This window comes from Colletes gigas, unplaced genomic scaffold (assembly GCF_013123115.1).
Source record: "Colletes gigas isolate AHSC1104 unplaced genomic scaffold, ASM1312311v1 Colletes_gigas_Sc00009, whole genome shotgun sequence".
In the NCBI taxonomy this organism is placed as follows: Eukaryota; Metazoa; Arthropoda; class Insecta; order Hymenoptera; family Colletidae; genus Colletes; species Colletes gigas.
In genome coordinates, this window is record NW_025106638.1 from 6,654,952 (window position 1) to 6,677,432 (window position 22,481).

Consider the following 22,481-nt stretch of genomic DNA (forward strand, 5'->3'; position numbering starts at 1 on the left):
ATTTCAGACGATACGCAAAAGTTCCTGCAGACCTACGTCGCGTAGCCCGCACGAAGGACACAACCCTCTTGGACCTCTGATGCCGTGCGTGCTAGAGATTTCGTGTCGTGGTCAAAACGTGGAAGTTGTGCGACACCGCTGATAATAGGTGCCGATCTTATCCGAAACAATAGCAAAAATAGTCGAGTGTCGCGCAAAGAAACGACGAAATAGGGAAAAATGAAAGGGCAAAGCAGAGATTCCGCGGTAGTAAGGATTAATTAAAAATACACTTATAACAAGATATATATTCATTGCTTTTGTTGATTCGATATAAAAAGTTGCAATGCATTTTTCATAACGTCGAAAATGATCTTGTTTTAGCGATCCTCGATTCTTACTGCTTCTTCATTTTTTGTACTTTAACTTCTTTTCGATTAGCTCTTTCCGGTTCTTCGTTTAATTGTTTCTTATTCTTGCGAACGTGTTTTTTTATTGGTTTTTTTAACGGCGGTTCGTCGTTGTTTTCTTTATCGTTGGTTTGAACTTCGCCGAGGAACTGAATCGAATTAGAGGACTCGTTTAAAACACTTTCTCCCGTGGAATTGTTTTGCAATTGATTCGCGGTATTTTTTTTCTTACGCTTCTTCCGTTTCCGTGTTTCGCCTACTTTTTTCGAGTCTACAGTATCCAATTGTTTCATCTCATCCGACGGTTCTTTCTTTATTAGATGACTTCCGTTGCGCCTGTTGTACACCGGCAAAGATACATTAAAGTCCCGTTCGAACATCGCGACAAAAAAACCGTTGCACATATCTGCTTCGAAGTTAGCGTAAAGACACTTGTCCGAACATTTATAATTCTTCGAACTGTAATTCTTCCAATTTTCACCGAACATGTCCTTAATAGATACGAGTTTATAAGCATTTTTAACGTCATTGATAATTTCATCTATAACTTGCTCGTTTTCTTCTGGATAAATGGAGCATGTACTATAAACAACTCTTTTTACGTTTGGGAAATTTAGAAGTGCATGTCGCAAAAGAAATACTTGAACTGCTTGCAATTGTTTGAGGCGCTGCGGCGAACATTTTGCGTCTTTAACTAACTGTCTTTCCGACATACCTACGGTAAAACATTTAATTTATTTTACATTTTAAATTGTTTGTATTTTAATAAATACGACAAATATTTTACCTGAGCCAGAACAACTTGGATCAACTAGGATATATTCCACGCCAGGATAATCATCCGCCTCGATAATCATCGAGTCGTCGTTACGAGTTTCTACGCAAGTGGAGTTTGTTATTTTTACTTGTTCACACAAAGTCTCGTATCTCTGTTCCATCAGCTCTACCGCATAAATTTTCCTATAAACATAGCGTTTCGTCAAATTTAAAGTACTATTTATAAAGAAATCATAATTAATTACGGAATTCGTACCCTTTATTCTTCATAAGCGTAGCTAAATGCGTTGTTTTCATCCCTGGAGCTGCACACATGTCCAGTACTACAGACCCAGGTACTGGATTTAACAATTGCGTTGGAATGCAACTGGCCTAAAAAACAAAAGTTAAACGAAAATGAACACAAGACCGTAACAAGAACGACAACTTTCTACGAAAGATAAATGTTACCTTGTCTTGTAAAATAATTTGTCCATTTTGGTATCCATAATGATTATAAAAACTAGTATCAGGTGGGAAAACAAATAACTCAGGAATATGAAAATCTTGAATAAACTTCGGCTTCGATAAATTTTTTACGACTGCAAGATGAGCCATATAATTCGGACATTCTGGAAGAAGTGACCATCCCTCGTCTTGAAAACAAGATATTGCGTTTTCTACCGATAGCAATAAAGTGTTGACACGAACGTATCTTGGCTTTCGAACTGAAAAAATGAGACTAACTTTAACAGATACGCGAAGGTGCGTAATTTTTTAATGGATATAAAGTAAAAGTCATGCTTTCTGGCTAATCTATTTATTTTTAGATACATATTGAATTATTGTTTTCAATACTGATATTATCGATTTCGCAACACGGTAATAATAGTAAAAAAATATACAAATATATAAATTACATTCTACTATATACTTATTATACATATCAATATGTTATTAACATATCCTAAATGCCAATATACGTAAAGTTTAAATATAATATAATTATATATTTTTATTACATTCATAATTGTTTATGTTTAATCAACTTTCTTGTTGAGACTTTTTTTAGAAGGCTGATCTGCAATTTCACTAATCTCTGAAGCATTATCAGGTTCATAAAGTGCCTGATAAACATAACAAGCTATTATTAAGTTTACTGTGACTACTGCAGCAAACACGGAAATGCAATTCGTCACGAACCTATCTGCATTGAACTCTGCCTTCATAACATGCTCTACCCCAAAAAATACAGCGAACGGCAGTGTAAACATAGCGATGCTATACAGGAACAATGTTCCTAGCACTCTTACAAGATTCATGACTGGTATTTCTTTACTCTGATCGTGAGAAGTTTCTTTCTCGTTTGACTTTTGCCGATTTTTATTTACGTAAGACAGAAATTTTTTAATTCTAGTTTGCCGGCTAGTAAGTATTCGGTTGTTGCGGATGATTAAAACCATCAATCTGGATGCGCGATATCCCTTACAGAAAAAATAATTTAAAATATCTCAAATTGCGTGGCTCAATCGGATTATTAATTTCCCCATACAGGAATGGTCCATTTCTGTAAAAATAATACGTATTTATTGGTAATTAAACGAAACTTATTTTACCTGTTGTGTTAGATGACGGTAATGCTTCTGATTTGAACAATGCTTGCTGTAGTTGTTTCTGATACGCAAGTATGGTTTGAGCAGGTTTGCAATCGGTTTTCAAGGCTTTTTTTCCCCAGAGCAATTCGGTTATAAGAACTTTTGTTAACCATGGATCCAAACGTGGCTCTTTCGTTAATATACCGGTTTCAGTTAAAAGAAAATTTAATTGCTCCTCTTTGTTTAATGTGTTGAGGCACAAGGCGTACATCCCAGACACATTCTACATTGAAACGAAAATTGAAAATGTTAAGTTTAAGTTTTAATGATTTTAATCGAACGTGATTCAATTATAATGGAAATATAACAGGATGTATACTTTTAACATAATTTGAGAAAAAAAACCCATGAAAACCATGTGATTACTGTGAACTCAAAATAGCCATAAAACTAAAAGACCATCGAATTATTCAACGCATTACGAATGCTTAAATATCGCATACATTTATTCTAATGTTTGATCGTGTCATTTTACTTTTCACCATAATAGATCAACTTACAGGATGTTTTTTTTCGTAAATTAACGATTTGAGACTGCCACCTTTTTCGCGGATATCTCGAACGACCTTAGCAGAAAATTTATAAAGTCTCGGGACTTTAACAGAATGTATGAATCCGCCATGCATGTTACTGCATCAATGAAAAATACTTCAAAATATGAAAATTGATGTTAATCACTGAGTAAAGTATCGATCACTGTGTGTCACGCCGGATTATGCCTCATGAGATCAAGTCGAATAACGTCATACATCCGCCATATTGTTGGTAGATGCGCCAAAAATTATTCAGCTTATCAGTCATTCGTAAAATACACCTATGTTGATAATGAAAAATAGCGGAAAAATGAATGTTTACACACATATTTAAGAGTGAAAAGACAACAGATATTTTATTTGGACATATTAACAAATAATTTGCAAAAATACTTTTAAGTGAAATCAACTATTCTTTTTGATTTAACAAAAAATACAATAATACATTTATTTTAGTATTACAAAATTGAGCGTACACGTGGATTAATAAATCTATTTACAAAGTTATGATTATTAATTTAACTTTTATATACTTCGTGGCACAACCTTTTGCACCAATAACGACTTGTAAGCGTCGTGGCATAGACTGAATTTTAACGAAAGAAGATGAAATATTGTTGCAATCTTCTTTTAATTTTATTTAAAAATTATGATTACTCGTAACTTGGTCTCAATTTTATTTTTCTCCATTCTCAATTGGATAAGAATGATAAGATTAAGATCTGGTGACTGGGGAGATGTTTTCAATTATTTTAAGGTATCGTATAGTAACAATAGTCGAACTATGATGCATGCGTGGGATCATTATTTTCCTGGAAATAGTAATGTATAAAAATAAATTTTTTCATCATTTCAGAGGTATTTTAAATTTTGTAACTGTACATATACTCCGTTCAAATCAAAGTATTATGTGTAAATAAAACGACGAAAGCTACTCCGATACATGAAAATGACCCTCGTTCGTCGTGTGTCACATGTTTGCTACCACTTCGAAACAGTTCACATATGAACTTATTTTAGTGTACTTCGATCTAATTATTAGTGCATTAGATATTTTGTAGTTGCGAAATGTTATAGATTTTTAATACGTAATTAAGTCCACATTCGATTCGAAATATGATACTACAGAAACTGTGATTATTTGGTAAGATTCCAAAATTTATAGACTAGACGAAATTTCGAGGTGTTGCACAGGTTACATTTCGGACGAATGGTCCAAAGTATATTTTTAATTTTTCAACTACGTAAATTTTCTTTTTCTCGTGTACGCGTATATGAATAAAAAATAAACGATATCCGTTGCTTGATTAATGCGTAAGACGTCGCATGTTCTAATTGTAGAAATTAGATGTAAAGGCGCAAAATATTCTGTTGCAATCGCGTTGTATGGAACGTACGCACCAATTTGTCAGAATTTATAAATATCACGATTCGTATAAGTGATATAAGTTAAGTGATTCGGTTGGTAAAAAAATACAAACTATAATATAATGTACATATGATTTAATCGAAGTTTATGTAATGTAAATTCTTTTCTACACGCGTTACAAATTACATCAGTCCAATTTTATGTTAGATTTAGAAATAATACGGAGATATTCGATATTGATATTGTAATAAATTGTTTTAGAAAATTTGGACTAAAGAAGCATTCAAAGATACGTCTCATTTATATTGCACCAAAGGACACTTCAATGACTAAAGACAAGAAGGTTTTATCTCATTGTCATAATTGTTACATATTGCTTACTATGTGTGATAGATTCTATATAATTAATCACATACATATGGAACAACCCCTAAAAGTTTTAAATGTATATATTGACTTTCGTTTTGATTGGAGCCATGGAGTTTAAAAAACAAAATATGTAGTATTCCAATAGTTTAATGTATTATATACAAATACATTCAATTATTAAACCTTTCAATTGTGAACAACCAGGAATAGAATCCTTCGCACGTTGAATGTATAAGCTTGTACTGCACACGATCGAACGAGCACCTATACATGTTCATAATCAAAGGGTTAATACATTGAAAGTTGTTTATTATATGATATTGTTTTCTTTTATATTTAATTTTTATAATTGTACAAAGAAATTTAAGGCGTTACAATGTTGCTTAATATATGTGTTTTTGTTTATATTTGTTAAACATCCTGTGATTATATTTGTTTGTACATAAAAGAAGAATTATACACTAAACCTTGTAGTTTGAAGTTGTGATTAGAAAATGTTTAACTGTTGCTTTTTTATGATTTCAGTTGGTCCTGCATGCTGTGCACTGCATCAACGTCCCATCTAAAGTATTGCACTGTATTTTTTCTTACTTTGCCAAACACATCGTATACGTAATAAGCATATAAGGAAGTATGGCTGCCTACATCAATCGTACAATGTCCATGATTGGAGGAGACAGCCACTTGAGATCAACAGATATAAGATCCGATAATTCTCCCCTTCAGATTTTCGTTAAAGCCAAGAAGAAGATCAACGACATCTTTGTGGAAATAGACGACTATGTGCAGGATACTGTGGGATTTATGAAATGTAAGTAATTTTGTTATTTACATCCGTTACGAAAATTGTAGCACACAGTTTTAGATTATAGCTAAAATTTCTTTTATAGCGTTACAAATTGAACGCGATATAGTTACGATTGAAGAAGCGCAGAAAATCGCAAGCTATGTTGATAAAGTTCGGGCGATTAGGGATGTGCTTAAGCGGGATCACATGAAAGTTGCGTTTTTTGGAAGGTATGTAATTATAATAGCATCGAGCAGCGTTGATATGTAAATTAATCCAATTAAATGTATGTGTTCCAGGACTAGCAACGGAAAGAGTACAGTTATCAATGCAATGTTACACGATAAGATTTTGCCGAGTGGCATAGGCCATACGACAAATTGTTTTTTACAAGTTGAAGGATCAGATAATGGAGAGGCGTACCTCATCACCGAAGGATCTACTGAAAAACAACCTGTTCAATCAGTTGGTCAATTAGGTCATGCTCTTTGCAAAGAAAAATTATGTGAAAGTCACTTAGTAAGAATATTTTGGCCGAAAGAAAAATGTTTATTATTACGAGATGATGTAGTATTTGTCGACAGTCCTGGAGTGGACGTAACACCCAACCTAGATGACTGGATTGACAAACACTGTTTGGACGCAGATGTGTTTGTTTTAGTAGCCAATGCTGAATCTACTTTAATGGTTACCGTAAGTGTTACTAATTGTCCGAGACAGTGGTTTTTTCCGCTGTCCATAAGCTATGTTTATATGTAAGAATAATAGATATAAATAATACTGTAATTACAGGAAAAAAATTTTTTCCATAAAGTGTCTACGAAATTATCCAAACCTAATATTTTTATTCTCAATAATCGATGGGACGCTTCTGCTTCAGAACCAGAATTCTTCGAGCAGGTAGGTATTTTACAAAGTCGTATATATTACATAAATGCAAATCTCTCTAGTGCTTAATAGATCGCATTATGATACATTTATATTGATTGAAAAAGTATTCTTGAAAGTAATTTCTTAATATTAAAGCAAATTTCTTACAAGGTAAAGTTCTTTATTATTATTAAAGCTGGTACTACATATTAAGGTCTTTACCACGAAATGTTTTCGTATCTAAATAATTTAATTCACTACGCATTAGCATGCTCGAAAAAAAATATTTGTGAAATATAGATACATTGATACATAAGCTGTATGCAGTGGCAGCTTTACTTAAATAATTTACGTAATACCCCATTTATCTCTTAGCTGGTCAAAGAGCAAAAGGAGGTAAGTTACTCCGTTTTGTAAACATTATCATCTATGATTTTTAATCAAGTTCTTTTATTATTTATACTTCGTCATCATTGTACATGGAACCGACGATGTCACTATGCAATTTATATTGTGCACAAATTTTATAGCATGAAAAGACATTAATTAATATCAAAATCATATTTGAAACTGATCTGCTTTTAATATTAAGAAGACTCACAATGTGCTTCTTTGCTTCTTGAATTGTTTCGCGAGCTAATAGTAAGTTGTATTTATTTACACTTAACATCTGCATAGGTAAGGGCACAGCATCAAGATCGCGCCGTCGATTTCTTAGCAAGAGAATTGAAAGTTTACACTCCGAAGGACGCCGAGGAACGCGTTTTCTTTATTTCGGCGAAAGAGACACTCCAAGCTCGAATGCAAGAACAACGTGGCCAGCCTGCTCATAGTAAAATAAATTTTAGCAAATGTTATACGTAAAAGTATGAGCATTACTTAACATATTTGTAACTTTATCGCAGATGGTGCGCTAGCAGAAGGATTTCAAAATCGTTACTTCGAATTTCAAGATTTCGAACGAAAATTTGAGGAATGTATCTCAAAGTCTGCTGTGAAAACGAAATTCGAACAGCATTCACAACGTGGGAAACACATTTCCACGTAAGAAATCTACCGTTTGTTCGATTTCGTTTAAAAGTTTGCTTTCTGATATGTAAAAAAGAACGATCTTTTTAGAGAAATTCGACAAACGTTAGACGAAATATTAGACAGAACGCAAAACATGAAAAAAGAGCAAGTACGTGTTAAAAGGGATGTCCATGACAAATTAAATTTCACGGAACAACAATTAATGTTATTGACCCAAGAAATGAAGAATAAAATACACCACATGGTGGAGGATGTAGAACAGAGAGTATCTAAGGCTCTGAGCGAAGAAATTCATAGACTATCTGTACTGATTGATGAGTTCAGTGTTCCATTTCATACCGATCCATTAGTTCTAAATGTATATAAGCGGGAACTTCACACGCACGTCGAAAACGGCTTAGGTAATTATGTTGTTGCGCATTTATTTTCCGTATAATAAATAATAATTATGCGATCGTGCAGGTTCTAACTTGAGAGCAAGACTCAGTACCGCATTGGCGATGAATATAGAAAATTCACAAAGAGACATGACGGAAAGAATGGCAACCTTATTGCCAGAAAATAAAAGACAAGTGTCATTGAACATTTTACCAAGAAGGGAACCGTTCGAGATTTTCTATAGATTGAATTGTGACAATTTGTGTGCGGATTTCCATGAAGATTTAGAGTTTCGATTCTCTTGGGGTATTACGGCTATAATTAACAGGTTTGCAGGAAGACAAAATAACAAATTAGCCATCGCTAATTATCCACAAGATGTAAGTAAAATTTATCAAGCGATACAAAGCGTTCGTATAATGGCAAAGCTATTATTTAATTTTCGTATTCGCAGATACCGCCTGCTATAATGTCTCCCACGGAAAGCGTTGATTCTATAAAATTCGTGTCTGGTACCCCAAATTTTCCACCGAGATCAGACGATTGGTCATTAGCTTCTAAAATTGCAATAGCGTCTATAACGTCTCAGGGTACAATGGGAGGTCTCATAGTTGCTGGTTTCGTAAGTATACCTCGTGAAATGTCTCTAAACACCGAACAGCTTTTCTCTATTGAGAATTTCTTATTATAGATGTTGAAAACAATCGGTTGGAGACTTATAGCTGCAACCGGTGCCATATATGGTGCTTTGTATCTTTACGAGCGATTAACGTGGACTAATAAAGCTAAGGAACGTGAATTCAAACGTCAATACGTATCTCACGCGACGAAGAAATTGAAATTAATTGTAGATCTCACGTCTGCGAATTGTAGTCATCAAGTACAACAGTAAGTCTAATTTTTTACTACTATAGAATCGATTGTAGCGTAATTTTTGTTCGATTACAGAGAGCTATCGAGTACCTTTGCACGTCTGTGCCATTTAGTGGACGAAACAACAACTGAAATGGATACCGACCTAAAACACATTGCAAATACAATACGAATACTCGAGGAAGCAACTAGTAGCGCTAAAGTATTACGAAATAAGGCAAACTATTTAACGAACGAGCTCGATCTGTTCGACGCGGCATATTTAAAGTCATTAAACTAAGTATCGAATCTTATGTCATATTTAAAAAGTAACGCGAACCATATGAAACGTTAAGAGAATCTTTAAATGTTTTGGAAAACATGACCGTGCATGTTATGATAGTTAAAGCTAACTCATAATACCGTATACCAATAATGAAATACCAAATGCATGTCTGGACGTATTTTCCTAAACTATTTCTGCGAACAGAGGGAATGTTTTTACAAAAAAAAATCTCTAGTCTTAATGCAGGCAACCAGAACTTTGACAAAATTTGTCGTTTTGAATTTGTTATGAATTTGTCATGATACGAACCAATGATCTATTTCTTATTGTGTCTTACAATACTAGACTGTTAAAGAATTTTTGAATTAATTTTTTGTTTTTAAAGATCTATTCTGAAGCGAATTATATTACAGATAGGGAGAGAGAAAGAAAGAGTATTCTTTTTGAAACTAAGCCATGAACATTTAAATAGAAACATCGGATAACAAATGTACGAATAATCCATTTGTATCCAAATCTATTAACAGAGATACATAATTGTTATTTATATAGTGAATGAAATACTGCAACTATTAGATTTATTAGATTGTATTTATAAAAGAGCTTATGTTACTATATTAATAAACGGTTGTTTGTTAAGTAAGAATCGCGTTTGTAAATATTTCATTCGCAAAATGTAACTAGTTTAAATTAAAGAAATCATTGTCTCAATGTAAGATAATCAAAAGTATTGATAAGGAATAATCCCCAAAAATTCACTAGATTATTTAATGTCTATACCATTTACAAAATTAGTCAGTACGTTTATTTTGAATTACTTCTGGATTCATCATAATAAATTATGTTTTTTTCGTTATAAATGCAACCTTCAGTGCTCAATAACACAAATGATTATGTAAAATTTCTATGATTACTGCTGTGTATACAGGGTGTTCGGCCACTCCTGGGAAAAATTTAATAAAATAAAACGAAAACCAAGGATACTAATTTGTTGAATAAGGCTTCGTTAAAAAGTTGGAAGATTTCCAGCCACACAGTAAATTTTGGTAAAGAATTTTTTTCTCGAAAATGGTTAGGATTTCGAGGGTATGTATATTCACCAAAAATTATTGTAATTGACTCCAGTAGTAAAAAATAATTTTTCCAGTATGATTTGAAACTTTTAAATTTCGCCGAAAAATGTCAGCACCTAATCGAATTTTTTTCTCAAAAGTGAGTAGGATTTCGGGGGTAAATCTATTCACCAAAAATGATTGTAATTAACCCCCGCAACCGAAAATAATTTTTCCGTGAATGATTCGAAATTTTTTAATAACTTTTAACGAAGCCTCCACCGACAAATTGATATTCTTGATTTTCGTCTTACTTTGGCCTCTAGAATCTCCCATTAAAATTTTTCCCAGGGGTGGCCGAACACCCTGTGTATAAACTTTCTTTTTATTTGCAAACTTTGAATAAGAAAAAAGAAATAACGAATAATTTTGATTTATTGTTTATTTACAAATTGAACTAGTTTATTCGTTACTCGTGAATATTGAATAAATCCACATCACATGACCTATGCTATGCCCAACACTACTCTTCGATACACAGAGTAACATATAGTTACACGATCAAAATCATGGGATCTAATTAGAACGTATGATCTTTTGAAACATGTGAATGTTTACGAAATGGCTCGGGCATGTACTTACACGCGATTGAAGCTTTGGAACAATGTAATTCGGTCGTTCAGCACAGTAAGTCGTTCATTTATTAAGTCGAGAAGTTTCGTCGATCACGCGTACATCCCGAATTTTTAGAAAACATCTTCTAACCTAAAAACTGATACAATCGGACCACCCGATCCGATTTCAAATTTAAGACCAATAAAGTTTGCGAGGCGCAAAAACGAGTCTCACTTCGAAGAGGAGTACAGAAAAGCCAGGGAGGATACTCAATTATGGAATCAAAATTTTTGGACGAAACACAATACCAGCTTTATAGAGGTATGGCTCGTAGTTTTTACGTAATGTTGTTATAAAAAAACAAGGTTGGAAATTTTAGAATTTCGAATGTGCCGCAGGAACGCAAGCATTTTCAAGAGCTTATGAAATCGCGCGGAAAGACGTCGTTCACTGCGGATGACATGTCTGTATTTTACAAATATTTTTTGGACAAAAACTGGAAAAGTCACTTTGATTATAACATTATGTGGTACAAGAAAAACATTAAGTTACTGATTCTCGAATTTAAGGTAAGAGTAGCTACATTGAGATTTAAGTAATTTACATACCAGTGGTTGTTGAAAGATTGTATTTAAGTTTCTTGAATATAATTGTATTTACAATGTAAATCTGTATGTATAATGTGTTTTCTGTAAAGTCCATAGTAGATAATTCATATTATAATATACAATACTTATTGTTATATACGTATTCATTGACATAATTCCACCAAATTCGAATTTCTTAAATCTTTGTTGTAACACATTTTGTGAACATAAACAATTACTATAATTAAATTTCATAGTACAGATGTTATAGAGTACAACTGTTCATTTCCTTAATAGGTTTTAAACTATTTTGATATATTTGTGTCTTTAAACATCTTATCTCCTTTTCTTTTTTGTCGACTATTAATGTCATGCGTCTGTACTGTTCCTCTTTACAAAAGAGCTGCTTCTGATATTCTTTCATGGATTGATTTAATTTTTGGTAAGCAAATTTCGCAATTGTTAGAGCTCTTTGTTTTTCTGTCTTTAAACAATCTATTTTAGATTTCAAAATTCTACACTTTTTACATTCCAACAAATAAGCATTGCTTAATTCATTATCGGTCTTGTCCAGTTTTATTTGCAGAAATTTATTTTTCTGCTTTTCTTCGCACAATTCTGCCTTAAGTTGATCAAATTCGGAAGCCACTTGTTGGACCATTTTTTCGCTATCATGCAATAACTAACAAAAATAGATGTTCATTTGCTGCTCTTTGATAGTTTGATTTAAACTCAAAATAAACACGTTACCTTTCTTTGTCTTGAAATAGTTTTGTTTTGCTCATCTACGATCTTTTCTTTTATTCTCATCTTGGATAAATGATTTTCTTTAAACACTTCTAATTCCTGCTTCAAACAATCACAAGCACTTGTTTCTTCACACAAGCACTGTCTTAAATGTTCTACTTGCTCTTCCATTTCTTTACAGGTGCTATTACTTGACAACAACATATTTTGTACTTCTAATAATTCTGTAATCTGCAGATGCGTTGCATATTAATTTTAAGTCTGTTTTTATTTTGTTATTTAATACTTTACTTTTTGAGATAATTGCTCGTCTTTCTCATATATTACATGTTGTTGATTATTACATATATCCGTTACTTCGCTTATCCTTCTTTTTTGTATCTTAATCACATTCATAAGTTCCATGATCATATCCATGAATTTTGCCTTTACCTCGTTTAAAGCATTTTCTTTTACTTTTACTGCACATTTCATTCTATTTACTTCTTGCTCAACTTCTTCGCACCTTGTACGATTGAAGCATGTTTTTAATATCTGAAGCGATTTTTAGATTATACTTTGAAGATATAAGGACAGACGATTAAATAAGAATTAAAAAAATTACCTTTTAGATTCATCTTCTGTCAAGGATTCCAATCTATTTTTTAAAGTATCTCGCTCTTGCGTCAACGTTGTATTCGCGTGTGTAGCTTCGACTATCTGTTGCTGAAATAATAATTATTCTTATATTAATGAAAATTGCTTCTTCTCGTATACATACTTGTAATTTCGTGATTTCGCTTAATAGCTCATTTCTATCTGTTTCAATTATATCTGTTTGATCTTTTGATCGTTTCACCAAATCCATTGCAAATTTAGTTTGTTCCTCAGCCATTTCTAACGCACCTTTTAAACAAGCTGCTTTTTGCTCGCTGTTTTCTTTTAGACAATTTATGCTGCAAGTTAAAGATTCTAATTTCTTTTCAAGTTCTTCTGTGCGTTTTCTTTCGTTTAAAAGATCCTGCAAATTATGTATTATGTGAATGTAATTTAAGTATAAGAAAAATATTTCCGTTCCTGTAAAACCTTTTGAATTCTTTCAAACATTTTCTTGTCCTTGATAGGAATATCTTGTGTGCTGTAAACCTCTTTTAATTCGTTCATTTCTTGCATAACATTTTGATCTACTACAGTTTGAACTTTTCCTCCTTTTGCTGTTGCTTCGAGTTGTGCATTATTTATGTTAGAAGTATTTGTACTTAATTCAATGTGAAAATTATCTTTTGTAGGAATAGTTTGTTCATTCTTCTCTTCAAATGTATCCATTTTCTTATCTTTAGTGTAAGGTTTAAGTAGGTGTAAACTTGAGTTCGTTTGATCAGATTTTTGTTTCTCTTTAGTCGGTAGAGGATCTTGCCTAATTTTATCGCCTTTCATACGAACATTACCAGTTTTTAATGCTTGCTCATCATCCATTGAATCTGTCTGAACTAAACGAAAATTTTGTATTAGTTACATTCATTATATTTGTTAAATAAGCCGATAATATCGAGGCACCTCCGTTAAATCGAGAATTTCTACAAACAACGAATTTTTTATGCATTTTGCACGTTCTTGCATTGCACGGCACATTTCTTCTAGCATTATCGCACGAAATACATTCTTCGACATAGTTCAGTCTATCACACTGTTCTTTTAAAGACGAAATGTGATATGCACAATGACAAAGCTTATTAAAATTCTGCATGTTACACTGCAAAAAAAAAATATTATTTTTCACACATTACGTACTTTCTTTTTCATGAATCAATAACGTATGATTTATTATATTCACCTTCTTGCAATGAGTCATATGTGGATGTACATCAAATTCCTTATCCATATTTTGTAATTTTGAAATAATCATAAGCTGCCGATTCAAAGTATCGAGTCTTGTTGAGATACTGCACATTCCAAATTCTATTCAGTATACTTAAGACGTTTGTCATAATACTAATTTATGTCCTTGTTTTGAATTTTAAACTACTAACATTTAATAAATGATGCAACGAAACATACATGAAATTGTTGCTGTAATGACCATCGTAGATTGTCTTTTTTTTTCATGTAACATTTCGATTTGTCATTGACCTATCATCGCAAAATTTATTTTGACCGAATATTTGTGATTCTCGTTCGAAAAAATGTTGATAAATAATTATTTACCAATGAGAAAGATAGACATTTTTAAATAATATTGCTCGTGCAATGCTTAGTCAGTACATAAAATTATTTAGGCGAAAAAGATCGCGTTATATATCGTGGAATATTTTGTTTCTTTGGGGATTCGGATTATGGATGGCTTTGTGTACGAGTAATATGTATGACTCGAATATTTTGGTACAAAAAGGTAAATTCCATGTATAGAATTATAAAATATATGCATATAATTTATGCATTTTATTTAGCTACATTATTTTATCAACAAAATTGGAGTTCTGAAATTGCGTATAACATTGCGACAAGAACAAAAACAATGGAAAATGTTTTACACATTACAGCAAGAAATTGTACTTTATGCAAAACGATGCTGACAGTAAAAGCTATGCTTAAACATATTTATGCCCTTGTGTTTGTGTGCTGTATGATACTTATTGTATGCATACGCGAGCATATAAAAAAATGCATAAAAATATGGAATAATATGTAAGTAAGAATCTGCTTTGTTCAAAGTTCCTGTATTTTAATTTATATGACTTTCCACAGAATACACAATGTCTATTCAACTGGTATGTATTTGAAAGCTATTGCAAGCAGTTATACAGATTATGTTTTTGATAGAATGATAATAAACAAAAGCAATCACTGTACATTCCAATCCGAATTGATTGCAAAATACAAAATAAAATCAGAGCATTTGCAGAGAAAGTTTAATTATGAAGGGGAAGAAAAAAATTCTGGTTTGAAGGGAAATATTGAACAAAGTGAAATGATTTTTAGTAATTATACAATGTTGCTGTTCAATAACTATGAACTGTATTGTTATTTCTATAATCAGCAACTAAAATATACTTGTAACTTATTGACAAAATATTCAGGTGTCGAGGATTCAGAATACACGAAAAATGATCTAGTATCTTGTGATAATTATAGAAAAGATGGTAAATTTGGATTAAACAAAATGTCCATACAAAAACGCATCATTAGCTCCTCGCCGGAATTCCAAAAATTTCTGGCAAATTCGAGAAAATTTCTATTTTTTTATCCATATATGTTAGAAATGTCTACAAGTTATATTATTCGTATAAAATCAACTTATCCATAGACGTCGAACGAGTGTCATTTTAAATAAAATATTTCTATTTATGTGTGTACTTTAATGTGTGTAATTCGATCTAGATACACTATAAACTGTACGTCTAAGTCGAAATGGTCTAAAAATTTCACAATGACAAAGTTACAGTTTTATTTATTTTGTTTATAATTATGTACAAAAAGTAGTGGTACAGTTATTATTATAAAAATATATTTCGTAAAAAATAAACAGTTAAATTAACTGTCGAAACGTTGATAGGACTTTTCCCCGCCATTTTGCTACATTTTATAAAACGTATAAATAGAATTGTGTCCGAAAATTTGCATTCCATCTGGAGCATCCAAGGAGGAAGGACGTCTGGAGTCGTGCATCTTCATCATACCTGGGCCCTCATATACTTACTGATACTTTCGTAAAAGTATCGAACAGGCATCGATTCTTCTTGATATCCTGATATAAATTATATCTTATTATTCGAACACTCTACTGTTGGAACATTCTGCTATTCAAACAACATGGCACAAATTTTTTTTGAATAACAAAATCTTCGGATAATAGACTCTTCGAATAGTAAAATATTCAGATATGGAAGACTATGTATTGGGGTCTCCATCGCTTCCCGTACTCGCCGCTAGAGGGACCTTCCTCTCGCAAGCACTCACCGACCTTCATTTGCATATAAAATGATCCTTGATCGACTCCTAATATCCCGGCGTCTAAGGCAGAGTCTGCTAGGATATGTGGAAATCGTCTTTGTTGAAACACGTGGTCACGTTTTTTCCACGTATTGCGTCGCGTGTAGTAGGCCCACAGTGGGCCGCCCATTCCTACTCTTTGTATCAAGTGAAATAAATGAAGATACACCGTTATACGTGTAACGATAACAACAAGCAGAGATGCCAGAAAAGCACCGCCGGGTGCACACGCACACATGCCAGATACGCGTACGTGAGCTCGTGGAGTTTCGGAAAGTCGACAAAGGCAAACTGACGCATGCCCTCTTTCTCGATTCTCCGAAGCTGCCCGAAGTAATTTCGGATCGCCTCGTGGGAGTCGAGAGAGAAAGGCTCACATTTGCCTTCTCGCTCTAAACAACTGAAATCCGACCTCCCGTCAACGGCATACGATTTGGATTCTCGAGCCGAGATTCTCGACTGCCCAGGCATTTTTACTTTCCGATCTATGTAGGCGCACATAAGCAAAGTACCCATAATGAAAAAAAAATTTTGTAAAATTTATTTTACGGAAATACACGTTTTAAGACCTCCTGATCATATTTTAATTATTGAAAAAAAAGAAATTTTTTTTTATTCCCATGTATGAGCACACATATGTATATTATTAACACTTGAGTTAGCAGGTAATGTCATAAAACTGTTTTATCCAGTTATACTTCTTTTTACCTGAAGTATAAGGTAAAAAGTACGATGTATAGGGTACGAGTACATGTACTTTTGAATTTTCCTACAGTCCTCCGCTGGCCTCTGTCGACCGCTGCTGACCACTTCTGATACTTCTGACAACGTATAACGATTACTACTTGTTACTGCTTGCCCTTGCTGGTCTCTGCATGCCTCTGCATCCCTCTGCTGGCCTCTGCTGAACGTGCGTTCAAATATTTATACTATTACATAATACTATTGGGTCTAAACAACCGAATGAATTTCACTGTAATTTTAAATTTTTTAATCTGAAAATATTTGAAAATACTGTCCTATTTGTTCTCTTTGTTTAGCAATTTAAAAAAACGCTGACTCATTAAAATCAATCATTTGAAAATGAATGGAAGTTGACACCGCCCCTACTGAAAATGATGATTTCAAACACTTGAAAAATCATCTTCGGTCATCTACATTCATCATCAAGCCTTTCTTCTTTGAATGTAGATTAACTTGTTTTATTTCCAATTAATTTATATTTACATGTTAGCGGCAATGTATTTTCCAAGAGAGTTGAACGTAAGGACCACCGAAGGACACTCACAAGGAACCATCGCGAACGGTCCGGCTTCGATTTTGATGAAACTTTGTACACTTATAAAGCAGCCAAAAATAATCGACACGTATTTTTTTTTAGCTGCGGTAACTCGAGTTTAAGGGGTGAAACCACCCCTTGAAGTTTTGGCTCGAAACGGCTATCTCGAAAATGGAAAGAGATACAAAAAAATTGTTAATGGGCGAGGTTAATGGTTTCTTATGTACAATAACATGGTGTTAAAAAATTTAAAAAAATACAATTTGTTTATAACAAAAAAAAATTTATTAACTTAATTTTTCATTTTATTGAAATTTTCATAATGACAAAAAATGACGAGCATTTTATTCCAAATCCATTGGTATGCGATTTTTTAAAATTGCTTCTTACAGTTTTGCAGATTTTGATGATTTACATCTTGCGCGCACATTCATTATGGTAGTAGCCATTCTAACTTTGATTTTAATGAAGCACTGTAGGCTTGCACTAAATTATACAGTAATAAGTAGCGAGTAATAATAACAGTAACAAGTTTCTTAACAGCAACGAAAGGATTAATTATTTTTATTGCCCACCTATGACATCGTGGCAAAGGTGGAGCGATTTATAAATTATAAATATATGCAGTGTGTATAACAATTATTCTATATAGTTCCGACAATAGTGGTACTCGTCGAAAAAATGTTTGAAACATAAAGATTTCTTACACCATGCGCATTTAATTATTGCCACATCACCGCAAATATGACATGTTGGCTCATTTTCAACAGAATAGCAGTACTCAACAGGATTCTGGAATGCATTTGGCTTTTCATCTATTATATCCGGATTTATACCAGGAGTATTTAATAAAATTTTGGAACCTTGGCGATGAAAATTGATTGTGGACCAGAGATTGAAGTTTAATTATATTATTCCTAGCGTGGAGATTAATGTCGTGATTTAAAACGAGAACTATATCGGAAAATCGGCGGACGAAATTTTTCCAAGTGCGGAAACCGTAAACATCCAGTGGTTGAACATACTTTGTTCCACCTTTTGGTATTATAAAAAGTTTTACATTTTTACCCTCGGGAGTAACTTCGTTCACCGTCTTCTTACAGTGACCACTCCAGGAATCAAGAATTAGAACTGTTGCGGCCCCAGTATTTGCGAAGTAAATCTCTCTTAACCAGGTCTTGAAATGGTCCGTAGTTAATTTGCCTGACTTTGAAGCTACAAGATATACATTGTCAGGGCGAAATAAATGTTGTTCCACAATCGGCCCGAAATGTCCTGTACTCTCTTTCAGTACAATAAATAATGGTGACAGTAATTGTCCATCAGCTGAAATGGTTGGCTGGATGGTGTAACTATGAGTGGTGGATGACACTGATTGAACACCTCCTTCTACGATTTTTATACCTTCTTCAGCCAAAGTGCGCCCTGAATGTAATTCCAAATTAAAACCACTTTGATCGGAATTGTAAACATTGTGTAGTTCATTTCGGGCTATATATGATTTTACTTCATTCACGAATGCGCTGCATTGTAAATGAATATCGTCTTCTCGATTTACCATATTTGTGGTTACAAATCTGGTAATTTTTCTGGACACTAATCTAAACATCTTTTTAAAAGTATATAGCCAAGTATATCCGGCTTTAAATGTTTGTAAATTTTCTATGTCCCTCGCTTGTAAAGCCCATCGCCGTAGATCTACTTCATGCACAATTACTCTTAACTGCCGAGCTTCCATTTTATTAAATGTATACTCTGCAATACGTTTTATCTTTTCCTTGAACCGTGACGTCACAGGAGTATAAAGATTATAAATCATTAATTAATTGTTTGTTTGATATCTTTTTATATTAATTTTATTTTCTTCATGTCTTAATTTTATTTATTTTCAGTTCTTCGAGATATAAGGTTTAACCTTTCTTTCGAAAATACACATCAAGAGTCGAGACGGACTACGTGACTCCCTCACCCCACTCCCCACTCCTCGCGCGAGATCGTGTCCGATCCTGTTCGTCATTCTTCGTCTGGAAAGTGGTGTGAGGAGTACGTTGACAGCTTCGCGTCTAATTAGGTACGTATTTTTTATTTTTGACCATTTCTATTCTCTTCGTTATTCTCCATCGATGCAATTATACAATATTAATAAGTGCATATTAACAAATTTGTGTTTTATTTCTGTAAGAGCCCGTAATTACAATTCAAACACGGGACGCTCAACTACGGTCAAACGTATTCTTCATTTTTAACCGGTTCTCTTCTTTTTGTCATTATCCATCGATACATTTATCCAATATTAATAAGTGTCTGTTAACAAATTTGTGTTTTATTTCTGTGGCAGCTCGTAATTACAATTCAACCACATGAGACTCTCAACTGCGGCCAAACTACGGTCACGCTATAGACGCGACGCCATAATGCTTTGAGAGTTTGTGAACACGTTTCGACAGGAAACCTGTATCTATACGAAAAAGAGTATTTGGCGATGCTCACGTGCGAAAAATGTAAGTATCCTTTGTATTTTGTTCCGAGTACGCTTACAAAAAATTGTTTGATTTAAATTTGCCATCAAGTTTTCAAATACGGTAGAAATCTTTCGTAAAAACATTTACTCTTTCCTTCTAAAGGATCCTGACATCTCATCATCGTACTTGTGGATCCAGAGAAACTCGCTGCTGACCTTGATGCTGACTTCGTTTCTAACGTCGCTGATGACTTCGCTGATGACTCCTACTAGGCGACATCGTCGCCCGGGTGCTTGAATTCTACAGTTGGTGAGTCGCATGCTATTTTGTTTCCTCTGGTCCTCAACCATGTTGTAGGATGAAATATCCGAATCAACACGGGTGACCAGTTGTATACTTGGTATTTTTGATGAGTTAAGTGACCGCGGGTATGAAAAATACCCATGAGTTATATTTTTTTAGTGCAGGCTAGGGTCTTCTTGCACTCGCGTTTTTTAATGTTATCAATAAATATTACACAATATGATTATTACACAATTTTGATAAAATATATGAAATATGTTTATTATCTTTATATGAATTAAATAATTGAGTAGAATATGAATTAATATAATGTGAAAACATTATATTAACCGTGTGATTGAGTAAAATATCTTACATCATTAATATAATTATTAAATATTCGTTTTATTAATTAATACATCATATGATGTATTTTATGTGCAAGAAGGCGTTTCGCGACTGGTCGATTTTCAACTCAAAGGAACATGCATGTTAATTTTATTTTTTTTTAAATTTACTTTGACGACAGAATCGACCATGGTTAATTAAATATTTTGGATAGTAATTTAACAAATTTATTTCAATTTGCAAAGTAAATTATTTTATCATGAAATCTTTATTAAAGTCTTACATTTTGAACAATTAAATTTCAATCACTTCTTGAATAATAATATCTTTCAATATTAACGTACTCTGTTGTTGATATATTACATATAACAAGTCGAGTCATTTTAATTGAGAATAGATACCGTTTAGTTAATCATTAATAACCAGTTGTTCTAGTCAGGATTTTCAGGATACTTTTCCGTGTTCGTTGCCTAAGTTCATGCACATGCCCAAGTGTTATTTGCACGAGCGAAGGCAACGGGGCACGATGACTTAGTTTGTAACATTTACAATAATAATTTATCCGTGCGACTGACAATGCTAGTGTATCGTGCACGATGTACTGTCCACATATGTGTGTTTGTGGTTAGGTTGTGGAAGTGCATCGTATCAAAAGTTCATTACAATTCAGATACAGAATTTTTTACCATTAGATTTATAACAATCGTAATAATAATATTAAACTTATAGTTATTATTTACTTGGCAATTGTTCGTATTGCATATACGTCAATGATATTGTTAAATGCATAATGAATTAGCTTTTCAATCTTATATAATCATATATGTATGTATAGAGTATATTTTAATAAAGACTATATCAGATATATTAAAATGTTTTACATAAATAATAAAAGTACGCAATGGGCACTAGCTTTGTCAGTCCACTGCAAAAACTGGTACGTACACAATTAGAGTATGAATGAGGTTGTGTCCAGGTGTCGGAGGAATCCCGGAGAGTCCTCTCTAGTTTAGGTCGCGCCCGGACATTCAGTATGAGAACCGTGGAGTGTTTGTTTGAGAGACTGAGTTTTGCAATTTTTTAAATATAGGGTTAGGTAGGTAGGTAACTTATTCTCTGGTGTGTGTGTTTAAACCTAAGTAGGTAGGGTCAGGGCAGGACTGTCCACATTAGTAATTCGGGTAGGCGCGTTTTCGCGTGGCAGTTCTGTTCCTGTAGTTACGATTTCGAGAGTAGAAATCTTGCTGATTCAAACGGTGCACTTGTGCTGTTTGTTTCGGCTTTATTTTCGACTCCTCGAATCGCGCGACTTTTAAAGTCGCTCTCTCGCGCTCGCGGTCGGGATTAGGTCCCTTTCGAAACGTTCGTCCCGCTCGAGATTCACCACGTATGCTCTTGCAACAATTCGTATATTGTTGGAAGACTACGTGTTGCACAAAATCTCGAGCCCGGTCTTTCGTAAGTTTCAGGCATCGGCAGGACCGCCGAAGAAAGAAAAGGCTCTCGATGAGCCGAAGAGGCCCTGACAAACTGTCTCAAGAGTGGGCTGCAACAAATGGCTTTTCATCTTCATCCTCGGATGAGAATGGAAAGTCATTCCTGTTACTACTTTGTCACTTAACTCGTCTGTAGTTGTAGTTAGTTTATTTTTCTGACTGGCTCACGTATGCATGTACCTGATGGTACATGATTGCACCATACATGCCAGCCATCCCTCCCCATAACTCGCGGTTATGATATACATAGAGTAGCGAATATGCAATAATCGCGTTTGCTTGTAGAGTTGCGAATCACTGTTTTTCGCGTTTCCTTTTCAGGGTAGTGTTGCGCCTTGACACGATACGCGATTGGTTTTTTGCAAACT

At 33.6% G+C, this 22,481-nt stretch overlaps 5 protein-coding genes across 9 annotated transcripts; 2 read left to right on the forward strand and 3 right to left on the reverse strand.

Moving 5' to 3' along the window:
- Window positions 1-278: 278 nt before the first annotated feature.
- Window positions 279-3,550, reverse strand: LOC122397174 (28S rRNA (cytosine-C(5))-methyltransferase). The gene is made up of 6 exons (XM_043396135.1): window positions 3,301-3,550; window positions 2,762-3,023; window positions 1,617-1,873; window positions 1,423-1,538; window positions 1,177-1,349; window positions 279-1,104 (listed from the first exon to the last, which is right to left on the reverse strand). The coding sequence occupies exons 1-6, from the start codon at window positions 3,424-3,426 to the stop codon at window positions 377-379; spliced, it is 1,662 nt and encodes a 553-aa protein (XP_043252070.1). The 5' UTR covers window positions 3,427-3,550; the 3' UTR covers window positions 279-376.
- Window positions 3,551-4,243: 693 nt separating this feature from the next.
- On the forward strand, window positions 4,244-9,881 carry LOC122397104 (transmembrane GTPase Marf). Of its 5 annotated transcripts, none has more exons than XM_043395977.1 (13): window positions 4,244-4,477; window positions 4,964-5,045; window positions 5,597-5,882; window positions 5,962-6,088; window positions 6,158-6,551; window positions 6,651-6,758; window positions 7,407-7,560; window positions 7,634-7,772; window positions 7,848-8,161; window positions 8,223-8,518; window positions 8,593-8,760; window positions 8,830-9,026; window positions 9,087-9,881. In XM_043395977.1, the coding sequence occupies exons 3-13, from the start codon at window positions 5,705-5,707 to the stop codon at window positions 9,289-9,291; spliced, it is 2,280 nt and encodes a 759-aa protein (XP_043251912.1). In that variant the 5' UTR covers window positions 4,244-4,477; window positions 4,964-5,045; window positions 5,597-5,704; the 3' UTR covers window positions 9,292-9,881. The 5 variants fall into 5 exon arrangements, with proteins under 5 accessions (XP_043251912.1, XP_043251913.1, XP_043251914.1 ...); XM_043395979.1 differs by lacking the exon at window positions 4,244-4,477 and adding an exon at window positions 4,749-4,794; XM_043395978.1 differs by lacking the exon at window positions 4,964-5,045.
- A 961-nt stretch (window positions 9,882-10,842) lies between these two features.
- On the forward strand, window positions 10,843-11,685 carry LOC122397238 (COA8 family protein CG14806, mitochondrial). The gene is made up of 3 exons (XM_043396274.1): window positions 10,843-11,015; window positions 11,079-11,264; window positions 11,342-11,685. Exons 1-3 carry the CDS (start codon window positions 10,950-10,952, stop codon window positions 11,540-11,542), a joined length of 453 nt encoding a protein of 150 aa, XP_043252209.1. The 5' UTR covers window positions 10,843-10,949; the 3' UTR covers window positions 11,543-11,685.
- A 110-nt stretch (window positions 11,686-11,795) lies between these two features.
- On the reverse strand, window positions 11,796-14,207 carry LOC122397452 (thyroid receptor-interacting protein 11-like). Its single transcript, XM_043396603.1, has 5 exons — window positions 14,091-14,207; window positions 12,882-12,982; window positions 12,569-12,782; window positions 12,281-12,508; window positions 11,796-12,212 (listed from the first exon to the last, which is right to left on the reverse strand). The coding sequence occupies exons 1-5, from the start codon at window positions 14,205-14,207 to the stop codon at window positions 11,796-11,798; spliced, it is 1,077 nt and encodes a 358-aa protein (XP_043252538.1).
- LOC122397237 lies at window positions 12,705-13,980 on the reverse strand. Its single transcript, XM_043396273.1, has 2 exons — window positions 13,814-13,980; window positions 12,705-13,741 (listed from the first exon to the last, which is right to left on the reverse strand). Exons 1-2 carry the CDS (start codon window positions 13,925-13,927, stop codon window positions 13,307-13,309), a joined length of 549 nt encoding a protein of 182 aa, XP_043252208.1. The 5' UTR covers window positions 13,928-13,980; the 3' UTR covers window positions 12,705-13,306.
- Window positions 14,208-22,481: the final 8,274 nt, after the last annotated feature.

Coding starts and splice junctions, on each gene's coding strand:
- LOC122397174 (XM_043396135.1), bottom strand. CDS start 3,426: ATGCATGGCGGATTCATACATTCTGTTAAAGTCCCGAGACTTTATAAA. Junction 3,024..3,300: donor TTTACGAAAAAAAACATCCT/GTAAGTTGATCT, acceptor GTTTCAATGTAG/AATGTGTCTGGGATGTACGC. Junction 1,105..1,176: donor TCCAAGTTGTTCTGGCTCAG/GTAAAATATTTG, acceptor GTTTTACCGTAG/GTATGTCGGAAAGACAGTTA.
- LOC122397104 (XM_043395977.1), top strand. CDS start 5,705: ATGGCTGCCTACATCAATCGTACAATGTCCATGATTGGAGGAGACAGC. Junction 5,883..5,961: donor TACTGTGGGATTTATGAAAT/GTAAGTAATTTT, acceptor TTTCTTTTATAG/CGTTACAAATTGAACGCGAT. Junction 6,552..6,650: donor AATCTACTTTAATGGTTACC/GTAAGTGTTACT, acceptor CTGTAATTACAG/GAAAAAAATTTTTTCCATAA.
- LOC122397238 (XM_043396274.1), top strand. CDS start 10,950: ATGGCTCGGGCATGTACTTACACGCGATTGAAGCTTTGGAACAATGTA. Junction 11,016..11,078: donor TAATTCGGTCGTTCAGCACA/GTAAGTCGTTCA, acceptor CCGAATTTTTAG/AAAACATCTTCTAACCTAAA. Junction 11,265..11,341: donor ACAATACCAGCTTTATAGAG/GTATGGCTCGTA, acceptor AATGTGCCGCAG/GAACGCAAGCATTTTCAAGA.
- LOC122397237 (XM_043396273.1), bottom strand. CDS start 13,927: ATGTCGAAGAATGTATTTCGTGCGATAATGCTAGAAGAAATGTGCCGT. Junction 13,742..13,813: donor AAATTCTCGATTTAACGGAG/GTGCCTCGATAT, acceptor CGTTTAGTTCAG/ACAGATTCAATGGATGATGA.
- LOC122397452 (XM_043396603.1), bottom strand. CDS start 14,207: ATGTGCAGTATCTCAACAAGACTCGATACTTTGAATCGGCAGCTTATG. Junction 12,983..14,090: donor ATATGACTCATTGCAAGAAG/GTGAATATAATA, acceptor TTATTATTTCAG/CAACAGATAGTCGAAGCTAC. Junction 12,213..12,280: donor CTATTTCAAGACAAAGAAAG/GTAACGTGTTTA, acceptor TATTTTTGTTAG/TTATTGCATGATAGCGAAAA.